The 15,566-nt window shown below is 39.4% G+C and overlaps 1 protein-coding gene across 2 annotated transcripts; it reads right to left on the bottom strand.

Annotated features, from left to right (window-relative positions):
• Window positions 1–759: 759 nt before the first annotated feature.
• Window positions 760–8,215, bottom strand: LOC307037726 (uromodulin-like 1). Of its 2 annotated transcripts, XM_079678788.1 has the most exons (5): window positions 5,336–8,215; window positions 4,710–4,943; window positions 3,476–3,632; window positions 2,132–2,261; window positions 760–1,605 (listed from the first exon to the last, which is right to left on the bottom strand). In XM_079678788.1, the coding sequence occupies exons 2-5, from the start codon at window positions 4,889–4,891 to the stop codon at window positions 1,418–1,420; spliced, it is 657 nt and encodes a 218-aa protein (XP_079534914.1). In that variant the 5' UTR covers window positions 4,892–4,943; window positions 5,336–8,215; the 3' UTR covers window positions 760–1,417. The 2 variants fall into 2 exon arrangements, with proteins under 2 accessions (XP_079534914.1, XP_079534913.1); XM_079678787.1 differs by having other exon boundaries at window positions 4,710–8,215.
• Window positions 8,216–15,566: the final 7,351 nt, after the last annotated feature.

Genomic DNA, 15,566 nt, shown 5'->3' with positions numbered 1-15,566 from the left:
CTTGTGGCTCTTTAGTAAGTAATCTGTGTTTTTGTAAATGTTGTTTTCTTTTAATTGTATAACTACAGGATATTATATTTGTACAACACCATAAGTGTAACCAATTGAATCTATTTTTCTCATTACATTTCTAATAACTCTTGTGAATTCTTTTGTCCAAATATTTTTTTACAATTGTACAACCTCTATAGGAAAATGTGTTTACGCTCTGCACCAATTCATTGTTTCAGTGCTTCTCAAAGTGTGGTCCGCGGACCACTGGTGATCCGTGAGCGCACCCTAGTGGTCCGTGAGTATATTGGTAACATTTCACATTTTAAATAAATAAATACATTTAAGTTTTCCGCACTCTCGCGGAAATATCTCTGCATTGGAGCGAGCTTAAGTTTCACCTTTGATTGCAAGATATAGCCCAGCGCAACACCTTGATCACACATGTTGCCACTTGTTTGTACCATTTTCAGGCGATTTCTAATCTGTTCTAGAAAAACGATGTGTTTTTGGATATTTGTGGCCATGAGTGTTTTTTTATTGGTTAAGTGGTCCTTGGTATGAAAGAGTTTGAAAAACACTGTTATAGGTAAACAAAAACGTCTGTTCACTGATTACAAAATAAATCTACAAAGCTTTAGAGAAATAATAGAAGAAGACAGCTTTTCCCATTATATGTAATTGAATTGTAATGAGTAAAGATACAATTGACAAAAATGTATTGCATGAATTAAATTCAAATCAATGATCATCAGAAAGAGAGAAAACTAGAGATAAAAAACAATTTCTTTTTCCAAGGAACAGATAATCTTGTAAATGATGATTAATGATGAAACATTTGTATATTATTTGCCATATAACATTATATATTGATGTAATATGTCATTTTGATTGGACATATAAAATGAAAACCAGCATTTCAGAGGGTTTGTGTACGTTTGATTACAACTACAAATAAGCTTGGAGTTTTTCGTTACCCAATGAGTGATATTTTCTCTTAACAGTTGATCACAGAGGCTCAATATAACTGTCAAATCACGAATGAACACATTATGTAAAACTGGTTTTAACGAGCAATCTATCTCAAAATGGGATACAAAGACTATTGATTTGTTGCCTCTGAGGGATAATGAAAGGATCAGAGCAGCTTTTCTATTTGGGGAAGGTGTTTATTTTCAGCGAATGATAATAGACTGCTCATTGTTAAGTGTGATATTCGACTGCAACAGCTGTGTCACCTTCGAGAGGAGGTGTGAAGTGGATTGCTTCTCATCTTCTAGTCTGGCCTGTACCGGCTGATACAAGTGGCCGCCTCTGCTCTACGGTTAATATGATTGACTGCTCCACTGTCTGTTGAATAATGTAATTGTCGGCAGCTATTTTGGTGAGGACGTGATCAGTGTAATTGGCAGTGGTGCATCCTTGGTCACGGTAGGATCAAGTCACCTCCAGCGTGCACACACCCACAGCAGGCTCGTAGTGGAGATGCCGACTGGAGCAGCCAGATTGCCGGGCGATGGTAGGCCAGCCACACCAGCAGCAGCATCACCGTGACGATAGTGAAGCCAACCAACAGGCCGACGATGACCAGAACCAGATCAAGCTCGGACGGGTCTGAAAACAAATAGAGGCTCTGACATGTCATGACTTGTTAGCACTATCCTAATGTTGGGTGGGGGGGGTGGGGGTGGGGGGGGGTCTCCAATGAATTGCAAATGTATTTGATGGTGTTGATTATTACCAAATTCTGTTTTACACAATTCAAGATTTGCAACACTCTTTGAATAAGTGCAACATGTTGGCGCAAAAGTCAGAGGCATTCCAGTCCTTTTGTGGCATAATACTCTTGTAGTCTTTCTGCTCTTCTCCTTCCAGTATTGTGCGTCTTTGTGGAACAGAACGTATCCACAACTTTTTGATTTCCTAAGCACCTTGGTACATATGTTTTGCACATGGATAAGCCCATGGAGAGCTACATATACAGTATATCTTCACATAAGGAGCCACTTATACGTATGTCTCATCTCCTAACATGCTAGATAAATGGCATGGTCATTGCCCATTTCCTGCCCTGCGGCAGCTCTCGTGTGCTGTTATCTCAGATTGATCGTTTTTGTTTTAAGGCACAGCTAATAATTACCTATCTCTTCAGGGAAGGTAGAATTCTTCACTTCTCTCAACATAGGACCAAAGGATATGCGATTCCTGAGATTGGTCTCAGCAGCCTTTGAACCCTCTAAGGAAAATGTACTCCTCTGCTGAAGACACTGCTATAAAAAGACAAAAATAAATATGTAGCATTAGAAAAACAAGAGTAGGTTACAGGTAATTAACCTGGAATAAGGATGGTGTTCTTGTTTATCATCCAAAATAACAGAAACAATGCACAGAAATAGCAATTGAGATAATATAGGTGCACCTTTCAGATAAATATTTCTAAAACCTGTTTTACTTTATGGTATTTTGTATACTGATAAAAGGACAGCAGCAGAAACATCTATTTCAAATAGAGATGTAGGAATAGGATTTTAGCTTGAAAGCAACATATGTTATTTTAATCTAAGCAGCCCACTGAGTTGGAGCACTGCAAACAAGGTAGTTGAGAAATTACGCATAGTGCCTTATGCAAGAAAATAGCTTTCAGGAAAAATGTGTCAAAAAAAAAGAAAACCCCATTTTAAGGAATGAGGGAGAAATTATCAAAAGATCCATGTAAAGACAGTTGCAGCCTATATAGAAGTTCACTCTTTTGGTATAAACTTGATGTTTGTTATACCAATTCATAAAAAAAAAATGTAGAAACCAACTGGGTTTAAATATATCATTACGCACAGTAAAAAAGCCTGTTGCAGTTATTGAAAACATGAGGAAAAACTAGAAACCTCATCAGAGTGGTGTTGAAGTGCACTACAAAAGGCAGACGTCAAAACGAGTGTGCGCAGTTTATCTTCTGTCTCTTCCCTGACGTACTTGTCAGATGAGTCACTTTTTCCCATTAAATCAGAGACCTCGTTGCCACAATAGTCCAAGACAAAAATGTGTATCAGCGTCCTTTGATGCTCTGAAGTGTGTTCTGCAACTTTGCAAAGACACCACCGAGGTTTTACGCTGTGTGTCTTTAGCTGTCAGCCTTCGTCTTGACTTCTTACTTTAGTCACATTCAGACTGCCGTTCCTATGGCTATAGCAGGATATTTTAAACACAATACACCCTCCCCTTATTAATTATAATTCAGGAAATTATTTATAACTCCAAGCTCTACTATCATTCTTGGTCATGCATTCATTTACCTTCTCTCCATTGTCTCTGTCACCTTGGTTTCCTTTCTTACTTGTCACCCCAGCCATTTACATCAGCCTGTTAGCTCCTCGTCTGTCTCCCTGTTTTCACAGTGTCACACCCTGTGTCACTAAATTTAAATCACCCAACCACTCATTCTTTCGCCCTCTCGATTCATTACACAGTGCAGCCGCTGCAGTCTTACCCTTTCACAGAGAGAGCGGTTCCTCAGGCAGACACTGAGATCACAGTGTAGGTAGACTACTGAGTAATTAATCATTTGGAAGAGACTAATGGTGAAGCTGGAACTGGTTGACAGGGTACTGGGCAGCAGTGTGATCCACGCAGGCTCTGCTGCTAACCTGAAGCACCAACACAAACACAAAGGATAATGTTAGCTGAGTCATTTTTGCCTTGAAAGAAAAATGTAAAATGTCTGAGCAAGAATGAAGATATTCTCCAGACAAGGTCTCCATACAGCTGTCACAAGCAATTAAAGTTGTATTGATGAATAACCACGGCAGGCAGAAAGGCAGCTTGCCATCAATATTTTGTATTGAATTGAGTTGAAATCTTAAGAGAAAAGAAACCATGTTAAGTAAAGGTCAGCTTACACTTATGTTCCTTTCAGATTAGAGTCATAACTCATGGTGCACGATGTGAATAAGTTACGTGTTTATGACCCATTATCATTAAGAATGTATTCATCAGTATGCTGATGGCGGGTTTACTTTTATAAATTTGGGCGGATGTTAAATATTTTACTGTTTTCCTTTTACATGAAAGCGTTCTGTTCAGGTACACGGTAAAAATCAAAGAAAGCCTATTCAAAGTTTGACATATTTAAGAGGTTGTGCTTTTATATTGCTGCCTCTCTGAGTCTGCAGGTACACACTGCATTTCTATCTGCAAGATGCTGGCTCTGAGAGATAACAACCTAAAGCAGTCCTCTGTTTACTAAGCAGAAAATATTCAGCTTTTTAAAATGAACCTGCAACTCCCTGGTTTAATCTGAAATCCAATAACCTGGTTTCTCTAATAAATGTGTTTGTAAGCACTGGCAGTCTGTCCATGTTGTGTGAAGGCTGTTATAGAGGTTAGAAACGTTGCATTATTCATCGCCACATATCTATTATACGTTTATAGAAACCAAGAGTCCGATTTTTACCATTTATTTTGAAAACCTTATTCCGATTTCTGCTACATAAGGCAGCATATTAAATACAAAAGGCAGACAGTGCTTGTTTTCCTTTTCATGAAATGCAGTCCAGATGGCCACACATACAAGGCTAAATGTACTGTACATTTTACACTGCGTACATCCTGCAGACTGTATTTTCCCCAATTTCCTTGAAATAAAAACAAAGCAAACCATACCCCTCTTAAAATAAACAACAACACTTCTTCCCAGAAACTTTATTCAGTACTTTCCGGTGTACCTGGAGAAAAGGCAGCAGGTGGAGTTGGTGGTGTCTGGCTGAATAGTTGGGGACAGACAACAGGAGGTGACCTTAAGGTTAATCTGACTATTGTTTGTCTTCAAGTTGATAACCACTTTGAGGTTGCCCAGGGCAGGCACAGCATCACCAGGCTCCACATCGCTCCCCATGTTCAGACTCATCTCTGCTGTGTAGTTCCCACTGCCACACAGGTCATCTGAAAATTCTGTTACACTGGCAAAAGATTTGTTTTATTTTAATTTGCAAAAGGAAACATTGTACTGTTTTTCCATTTTCCAACACACCTCTTAAATTAAGGACCATACATTGAATGTACTTGTTTCAGGCAATACAAATCGGACATCGTCTATTACTGCTTACAATTGAAGAAATTTGTTTTAGTCGTTTTTAAAGATTCATCGCAGGCAGCAATTTATTTCCACAAAAGCAATGTCAACTTCATAGAATTTAAACTTGCTCGAGATATCTAATCCATCACACTGACTGATTTCACTGCTTGTATATTTTGTCAAAGTTGAACAGGTACTGTTTCCAACAAGATGAATTTAAGGATGCTCTGACATCTTATTTTACAAAACAAAATGTCAGCATGCTTACATACTCACTGTTAGGAACCTTGAGAGACACTTGGACTCAAACGCACGACTCAAAAGAAAGTTTGTTCAAAAAAAGTATTTACTTTGGAAAAGTATAAAGTTCAAACATAAATCACTCCTGAGAGGCAAAACGTAGCAAAGCAAATTACAAACTAAATAAACTTGACTATGGTCGCAAAGTACAATAGTCTCTTGGCGAGACAAGCTGGCTCTCGAAATGGCAAAAGGCACAAAACGAACTGGCACAGGACAAAGGGAGACAGGACTATTTATACATGAGGTAAGGGGGAACAGGTGGAAACAATCAGGGGCGGGGCAGACGCTGACGATAACGGGAAAACACACAAAGGGAGGAAGTAAGGGGACCTGAAATGAGAGACAAGAGGTAAGTAAAAAAATAAAACAGGAAGTGCAATAACAGGACTAGAAAGGTGAACAAAAATACTTGACTAAACATAAATCTAACCTGGGCTATGAACTAAACGTGAAACAATAACATGAACCTGATTAACATGACATGAATAATTTAGCAGACATGACGGGATGTTACACTCACAGTGCCATTTTTTGCTCACGGGTCATTTAGATGCTTCTTATGAGACTTGTGTTTTGTTTTGGTAAAAATGGTTTGTGTTGTCAGTTAGCTGAGATTCTTCCCGTTAATCTGGTATAACACATTAATAGGTTCTTAAATAGTGTTGTGAAAAAAAAAAAGAGAAAGCCCCCGCCGAGGGGGGCTCTGGGGCTTAACAAGCAGATGGCTGCAATAGATTATCTATCTATGTAATTGCATGACTGGAAGACAGCAAGAACACACGTTTTTTTCTCCCATTTGTTGACACATGATTAATAGATAATGCTAAAATAATAGGGTTACAAAAAAAGATTACCCAGAGAGGTAAAGATGAGGTGAGGTCCGTCTGCTGTGCTTCTGCATTAAAGGCTCTGACTCTGACTCTGCCAGCAACAGCCTTGGCCAAGACTCTTGTACTGCTGACTCTTCTGTAGCCACAGCATGCTCTGACCTGGTGGCATTTTGTGGCTGAAATATCTCAGCTTTGGAAGCTCCTCTATTTAATCTAGCTTCTTGTTTTTTATCACTGACCTGTGTCCACTCAGTAGTCTTAACAGTGGTCTGTGCAGTAGTTGTTTCCGGTTCAGATAAAGTGACCTCTGTTGCAGCAGTATCGTGAGCGTTAGAGGTCTGACTGTGAGAGTGTCTTTGTGTTGTTTTCTCAGCAGAACGAGGCTGCTCAAGTTCCCCAAGTTCTTCCAAACGATCACTTTCAACAAGGACTCTCAATGGTGTTGTTAAAACTTCATCGGTCACTCTCTTGGCATTTATGATAGTGGTTTTATCAACAGTGGCTTGGTCATGATCAGATTTAGCGGTGTATGGTGAAAGTGCTGCATAGTGGAGGTTGGTGGCCAGGGGTTTAGCCTTTCCAAGTACAGGATTGTCATTGCTGTCATATTTAGTTCTTGCATCAGGGAGATGCACTCCATTCAAATGATCTTCTTCTGTGTTTGCAACCTGTATTTTATACATTTTCTCTTGACCAGTTTGATCAATATCACCTGCTCCGATTGTTCCAGTCGTGACACTTGACTTGCAGCCAATTCTCCTACAGCTGGTTTTATTAATACTCTCTATCCCTGTAGGTGGAAGGGATTCAGTCACAGCCCTGAGTACCACTTGACTTATTGAGTTATTTGCAGGTAATCCTGGCTTCTTATGTTGGTCTGCTCCCTCCAGTGTATGTACTCCAGGAGTCATCTCATGAACAGGATGTTTGGCTTCAAACGTCCTCTTTGTTCCCAAGGTTGTTTTGATATTTTCAAATAAAAAATGATCAATCCTTTCGTCATGTGGCTCTGTGTTGGCAGCTTTTAACAAACCTTCTCGGAGACTCTGTCCCGGGTCATTGAAACCTTGTGTTACTGCAATTATACCAGGTGGGGCATGCTGGTTTTCTTTGCTGACGTGGTCAGAAATGTCATGCTCAGACTGTTTTACACTCTGTGTTTCTGTTGTGTTTCTTCTTTTCACAGCAGGGGGGAGTTGGCCGGTAGTGTTGTTTGTGGGAGGCTCTCTCAGTGACGAAGGCTCGATACGGCTATTGGAGTGTAACATACGCTCAGCATGTGCAGCCTGCTGAGATGACTTTTCAGTAACAACTTGCAGACCCTCGCTGGCAGTCAGCGCTGATTCATGAACTTCTGCTGAGACAATAAGATTTCTTGTGCTAGCAGTTGGTGCCAGAAACACAAAATCATCGGTTTTTAAAGTGGTTATTTGAAATTCAGAAATAACTCTCAGTAAGCGGCCAGCAATTTGGACACTTCCAAAACGAGGAACCAGGGGAGCACCTCGTGGTGTAGAGGGACCATGCTGCTTTAAAGTAGTTTTTGCTGCATGGCCCTCTATATCAGGTAAAGCATCAGCCTGTATTTGGGGTATTTCTGACAAACTATCTGACTCAACGTATGGAGTAGTGTGAGTTCTATCCTTTGTGCCAAGTAAGGTTACAGAAACAATTTCTGTAACTAAATCTTCATTTATTGCCGGCTCAATCTTATAAGTGATTTGAATTGCAGGCATGATGGACTGAGTGATTGTTTCATTATAACCTCCTAGCGGGGAGACATCATTTTTCGCGACAGTAGTTTTCACTGTTTTGTTTGTGTCATCTTTGCCATCTACTCTTAATAGTTCATTGTGGCTGTGGTTGCTTTTTCCTCCTAGGTTTTCATTCTGCAGTAGAGATGAAAGGTTGAATTTCTCAGTGTTACTGGCATGGTATTTACTCCTGCTAGTGGTCAGTTCTATAAAAGGAGAACTGTTCTTTTCATCTCTGCTCTCATTGTCATTCTCCCCAGTCTGAATTGTGTCAGCCATCCCTAACAAGGACTCAGCATTGCCACTTACAATATGTGCATATTCAGTGCCTGCATTGGCCCTCAATATTTCTTTTCCTGCGGCTGGTCTTGTTAGCCCTGTCAGACTAAAGGTGCCAGGTAAACTGTCATCTCCAAACAGCCGGAGATTTGGTGGCGATGACATGCTGCTGAAAGGAAATTGATCGTTCTTTGCTTTAGGGCTCATCAATGCCATTAAGGTTTGTACAGATCTCTGCTTGTTAACGTCAACCGGAGCATGCAAAGCATCTGAATGGGCTGTCTTTTCTGTTAGTTTAAATGAGCATGGCTGGTCTGAAGTCATTTCAAAAGAGGAGGAGGCGGACTGAATTATCTCTGTGGCAAATTGCCTTTGGTGAGGTTGGCCTATGGAGGTGTGTTCCACAGATGACAAGGCCGCGGCAGTAGGTGGCCTACTAAATGAGTCATTAAACATCAGCTTAGTCCGAGCAGGATTCACTGAAGTAGATGTTTTAACTTTATCAGTGATATTAGATATTAAAGGGTCCTTGACACTGGAATCTATTATATGAGCTGGTATAATGTGTTCTGCTTGAAATGTTGCTTTCGTAGTCTCTAAAAGTGAATTTGCCTTTGAAACCAAACTACTTAATTTATGCTTATGATCTGAGATGCTGTAAATAATTGATACACTGCGAGTAGAGCTATTTCCTGTGAATTTTGTCTGAGCTCTCAGGACCTCTGCTGGGGTTGCCAATCGTGGGGTGGTGAGTGACAGCATATTACTCACACTGTTTAGTACTGTGTGAGCTGATCTAGTTAAACTGCTTTGCGGAGAAATTCTTGGCTTCAATGCATTGCCAAATTTCAAAATGCTAACTCCAAATGCTTGAGAAAGTTTTGGCACCATTTGTGTGGCCTCAACAACTTTTTTCGGAGTACTTTCTTTAGTTAGTGAAGAAGAAGCTCCATACTGTGTAAGCATAGCCCTGTGGGTGGACGGATGGGATTTTTTCTCTGTGTATGGCTCAGTGGGAAAATATTTAATTCTTGATAGTTTAGGGCTCTGGGATCTCAGAGTTGAGTGCAGTGGTCTCTGATTGCTTGTCATTTTGTAGGGAAATGGATTACTTTTAATTTCCGCAATTTGTGCAATTTTTTCCCCCAGCTGAGTGCCCTTGTGCTCAGGGGCTCCCGACTGTTTGATCAAACTACAGCAGGAAGACATGTTTGTAACTGTGTGCCCTTTGTTAAATTCTCTAGAATGAGTAGTAGGTCCAAGGGTAACATATGTCATGTCTTCTCTAACAATTTCCCTGTTAAGCGTAATGTCTTCCTTGTTCACTGGTTCCTCTTTGCTAGCCTCCGCTCCTTCCCTTGTCAAAGACACTTCATCTATGGAGGAATTATTTGTATTCATTTTTGTCGTAACTTTTCTTTCGGCAGTTTCTTCTCTTCCCTCCCCTTGTCTTCGATATTTGTCTTGTTTTACAGGTGCATCCTGCTGCTCTCTAATGGTCCCTGCACTGTCCTTTGAATTAGGCTTGGCCGAATGGTCTTTCGTTGTATCCTCCTCCATGTCTGTGTTTTGATAAATGTCTACTCCACTGTTATTGTCTTTTTCTTCTATCCAGCTTTCTGTCTCTTCTGGTGTAAATAGCTCTCCTCTTTTGTTACCCAACTTTTCCTTTTCCCTACTCTCTTCTTCCTGCAACTCTTTTGTCTCTTTAGTGTTTTCGTCATGATCGCCCTCTGCTTTCATTATCTCTTTGTCCTCGTCTTCTGCAAATACAGTTAACGCCTGCTTGTTTTTATCCCCCTGCTTCAGATTGTAGGTTATTTGTGAATCTCGGATTAAATCATTATAATGATTTATAAAAGGTTGGCCTGTTGTTGGTGCCAAATTGTTAAACCTGCTTACACCAGAAGTCCTCTCCTGAGTAACTTCTGATTGAGTCCCTAAAAGTCTGCTCATTGTCAGTCTCTCAGAGAATGACGTGCTAAATGGCATTGTGGGAGTCGACACTCCATCATCAAGGTCGGCAAGAAACAAATTCACAGGCAAAACAACTTTTCTTGTCGTCAAAGTTGGAGTTTGTATGTTTTTGAAAAGCGGTTCATATAATGGCCCTGAGGGACCAACAAAATAAGGTTTAACAATGCTGTTAAAAGTGTGAAATGTTTCAGAATCCGGTTTCTCTGTCATGTGTCTCTTTGTGGTTACAGATGTTAACTTGATGGCAGAAGTCCATATTAGTTCTTCGAGCTTAGAGCTTGCTATTTTCAGATTTTGGTTTCTCAACACAGATATCAAAGGATCGGCTCCTCCTGTCTGAGAGTAAAACTTGGGGTTTTTTACTCTAAAAGAGGTTGGCTTACCATGGCCAAATGCTGCTACTGTGCTATGATCTTCAATCAACCTCATTCCTGCAGTTGGATGTGATGCAGTGCTCTCATCATTACCTTCTGGTAAAACACTTTTCTGACTGATGTGGGGAGCTTCAGAGATGTCGGCTGTATTGCTTGCTAACTCACTGCTGAAGTCCAAAGGTTGGTTTTGGAAAAATACATTTTTGAAGTTTGTGGAGAGACTGTGGGAAGCATTTTTGTTATGCTCACTGAAATATATTGGTTTCGGGCCCCTGATGCTCACTTTCTTTTCAATCGTTTCTTGTTTCTTTGGAGAATAGAATGACTTTGATGAGCGATAAAACGCTGTCGTTGTGGAAATCAGATCACTAAGAAAGGTGTGCCCCGGCTGTTTCGTGGCGTCCATGTGTGTTGCTGATAACAGCTCAGCAGGAGGTCGTGTGTCAGGTTTTGTTTCAGAGAGAAAAGATTTGATTTGGGAATTGTTCAAAATGCTTTGACTATGATTCGTAGTTTTATTGAGGTTTAAATTAGAAAGTGTTATTTTAACCAGTTGTTCCCTTACTCCAAAACTAGAATGCTTAGTAATGATTGGCGGACTGATGTCTTTGTTGAGCATTTCATGTTGTTGTTCCACTGACTTTTGATGTGAACTGGGTAATGAGCTTGTAAATTGAGTGAAATCTAAAGCAAGTCCATCTCTACTAAAAGAGTCTGAGGAGCCATCAGGTGACGGTGCAGGCAGAGCCAGAGATTTCTCAGTGGACGCCGCTCTTCGATCTTTCTGGCACGTCAAACACAAGTTTGTCAGGGTGTTTGCTCTCACTGAATCTTCTGCTTTATCACTGCGGAAGATGGATTGTACAGTACCTAACAGATATTCATTTCGTCCCAGGTTTGAAATCCCCTTGTCATCCTCGCCTTGGGATCGTTTGTCATTATTTCCATTACGCAGCACAGCCAGGTTATCAATTACACGAAGATGAGATGCAGATAGAATTGGAACTCCCGGCCCTCTGTCAACAGATGTGAGAATAATAGAGTCAGTGTTTCTCTGATTCCTGTTATCAAGTATAGTGTGAAGCCAAAGAGAGGCTTTCACTGCATCTGTGGGGAAATGGACCCCTGGCTCAGAGGCCTCATTCATCATTGATTCAAATGCAGCTTTTGTAGAAGGGAAAATGATCTTGTGATAATTAGAAATCAATGGGGTTTCTAATGTAGTGTTAATACTCATAGTTGATGTATTATCGCTCGTTGATTTGTAGGATCTTTGCCCATTTCTGGGAACAAATCCAGTCTTTGACTCAATAACCAATGCTTTTGTGATTTGTGCTCTCTCATACAATTGCCTTGGTCTGATGTCAAGCAAGACCGCCTCTGGAAGGTTGGCAGTCATTGTCACCTCAGTGTGATGATGTGTATTCTCTGTCGGTATTGCCTCTGTGCCATGACCAATTGTGTTCTCGTTTTTTAAAAGCAGATCTTTTGTGACAGTTGTGCCTTTTGTTCGTTTTGTGTGGTAACCTTGGAAATCTTCGTTTTCTGCCGAGACTACAAAAGAAAAGAACAACACGTCACTCATATGTCTTCCCCGAAAATGTGCTCCTTGAGAAATACTGCAGCATGAACTACACGGAGGCCTTTTTTAGTACTCTGCCATGAATCGATACAGCATTTATGTGTATCCGTCTGTCTGTGGAAAAACCTTGTCACTGCAATATTATCACAGGTGTGCTAGATGCTGTCAAGGACGTTTACAGATGTGTGGATAAGATCAAAATAAAGGCTGAGTTCATAGGGGTGGACCGAGCAAGTGCGCAGGAAGAAGGAAGGGGGGAAGAGGACATTGGCACGCCCCTACTTTACGCCCCAGCCCCGATTTGGCGTTGCTCCTGGTATTGCATGATACATGTATATAACATGTAATACATTTAATGAATTTATTCAAATGAATAGAAGTATTCTATATTATTTTAGACACAAGCCTTTACTCGCATCAGTCCCAGTAATGTTAAAGGGTTGCAGAACTGAGTTGTGTAATTTATTCATGAGACAGATATAATGATGTTTTTATGTTGATGAGTGCAAGTAAATGGGGGGGGGGGGAGTGCACATTTACAGTATATCAGTAGATCTATTGATATAAAACACAAATGATGGTAAGGGTACAAACTGCTAGCTCATCTTGAAGAGATCGGATGCGTTCCTAACACTGTTTTAATGATTGAAGAGAAGAGTCTCGCTGTGTCTTAATCTGTGTTCCCTCAGTGGCTGTGAACACTTGGAAAGAGTGTCAGCTGATAAATGATGGTGCTTCCTAATTAGGAAGTATTTTCAGAAGGCGACAGCAGTGTCAAGCATTACAGCGACAGTAGAAAAAGTACAAGCGGCTTGTAAAACATAGAGTCACAATAAGATAAAAATAGAGATAGCATTGGTTAGTGGTATCTGTGAAACAATATAATGCGTCAACGGATTGTGCAAAAAAAAGGTTATGCAAATAGCAGGGAATATGCAAAAGTTTGTTTGACATAAAAGGATGCAGAAAAAATTATGGTTTACATTTAAACCTCGACAGGGCACCTCTTATAAATGCGACTAACATGCAAATATGAAGTCAGCAGAAAAAGTTAATGAAAATCACAACCCTTAGGTTGTGACTAATGACTAAGATATTAAATGAGATGTTTTTACGGTTTATAGCCTTAACATAGGGCAGATTTCCTATTAAATTAATTTGTGTAGGGTATTGCAACACCTCAGAAACATAGAAGATAATAATTAGAGACAGCGAGAGGCAAACATAAACTAATGGTAACAATTTCTACGAAGGCCACAGCTATGGTGCATAATGAAGGCATTTTTGTTCAATTATAATACATTTGCACATTTATGCTCATACTAACATTGCTACACATTTATAAAAAAAATATTATGCTTTCTGATTAACTATGTGTTAATGTGTTTATGTTCTAAAACATAATGAATTATCAGCGTCTAATGGATATACTTGACTAGTTAAAAACTAGAAACTTACAAAACATTATGACTACCTATACGTTCCTATACACACATCGACAATCAATTGTACGACTCTTAGCATACTAAAATGTTCCATGAAGTATAACAAGGACGTTTGTGAATGCAAAGTGAAGTACAAATGTTCATTATAACATGTCCTTGTTGGTGGTGAGTAAGGTGAAATGCATTTGTATATCATAAGTGATACATATACATTAGAAAGTAGAAGTCTTCCATAGGCAGATTTACTTAAAATATTTAACTTGGTGTATTTGTTGATTTATTTTGGTTCTTTCAGCTTTCGATTTAATTAGTTCAAAAAAGGTTTTTGCATTCCTAAAAGTGAAAGTACAACTATTTAGCTATTTGCTACTTTACGTTTTGTAGTTTTTTTTTGGGAGGGATATGTAGAAATAAAATAAAACAATCTTTCATAGCTGAGAATAAAAGTACTCCAAAACATGAAAAAGCTATATTATCTTAATGTTTATCAGCAAGTGCACAAAAAGGTGGAACAAAATAAAAAACAAAATAAAAGGTACTACTGTTCTGTACCGTAGCTAAATAAATAGATACATACCTGTAAGTAGGAAAAATCCTAGGGTGAAAAAGGAAAACCTCCTCATTTCTGTTCAGTCCTGTTTACAATCTCTCAGGCCTCAGTGAATAATCGCTCTTATTGCTGTTTAATACCAACTGAGCAGAAGGTATCAGTTGTTTGCACACACACACAGATGCTGTCATCCCTCACAGGGAGCTCCTGTCCTCTGCAGAGAGATTAGATTTCTGTTAACCACTCCTTTTACAGTCACTGCGGGTACTCTAGTCAAAAGGTTAAAAAATGCCAGAAAAGTAGACTAGATTTTTCCTTTGCAATACAGTTTATGGTGTTAATAACCTATCAATATTGGAACACGTTGGTCATACTCTTACTGACTGACACACACTCCTTAAAAGGTGTTCACATTCTCATATGCTCTTTAACTCTAAAGTGTTTCTAAGGGTCACTTAGGGAACTGCAACAGATGAATCCGAGACAAGTTTTCTTCTCAAAGGGATTTACGATGAAATACAGAAATATGTGCACCTTTAGGCATGAAACTAATAAAGAATATGTATTTAACAATCCTGTTAACCTGTTAAGCCCCGAGCCTGTTTTCCAGGTCTCAGGCTCGAAAATGACATTCCCAGAACAAATGACTGTAACTTCACTTCTAAAAGGGGTAAATTAATAATATGTGTTTCTTAAAGCAATGATAAACCTGTGAGTTGGATGTAGAAAAGTCAGAATCAATATAGATTTTTTTTATTTTAAAGTAAATTCAGACTGAACATACTAAAAAAACGTAAATTATAGTGTCCGTCCAAAAACAAAAACATTACTTATAGTGAAAACCACCCTTGAATGATGGGATAGTAGACTAAAAGCTTTAGGAATCCAAACTATAACATATAATTGTTGTGCGTAGACGGCTCTGCTAAAGATTCTTCCCTCGTTTAGGTTTAATGTTATGTGTTTAGATAGGTTCCTGTTTTATTTTGATAGTCTTGTCTACCCTCATGTTTCTAAAGTACGTTTCCTGCCTTGTCTGTTTTCCCGCTGTTGTGATTGTCTAAATTGTCTTCACCTGGTGTTGTCTGTCTAGTATATATAGTTCTCGTCTTCCCCTGTCTCGTTGCCAGATTCTCTTGTGTGTTCCAAGCCATTCCAGCGTTAAAATAATTTGTCATTGTCCTTAGAGTTATCGTCCATAGAGTGTTAGGTTAAGTACGTTTTTTGATAGTATAGGTTAGACAGTTTATTGAGTGTTTGTTTTGTTACTTTATGTATTCAGTGTGTTGTTACCTGATTACATTAAAACACTTTATTTTGATACTTTGTTTGTCTCTGCATCGTGCATTTAATTCCACGCCTTTGTACATCGTTCTTAATAAACATCCATGTAGTCCGTTGTATAGAACACTG

Source organism: Notothenia rossii (genome assembly GCF_949606895.1).
Source record: "Notothenia rossii genome assembly, chromosome: 4".
Taxonomy (NCBI): Eukaryota; Metazoa; Chordata; class Actinopteri; order Perciformes; family Nototheniidae; genus Notothenia; species Notothenia rossii.
This window is presented reverse-complemented; position numbering and strand designations above follow the sequence as displayed.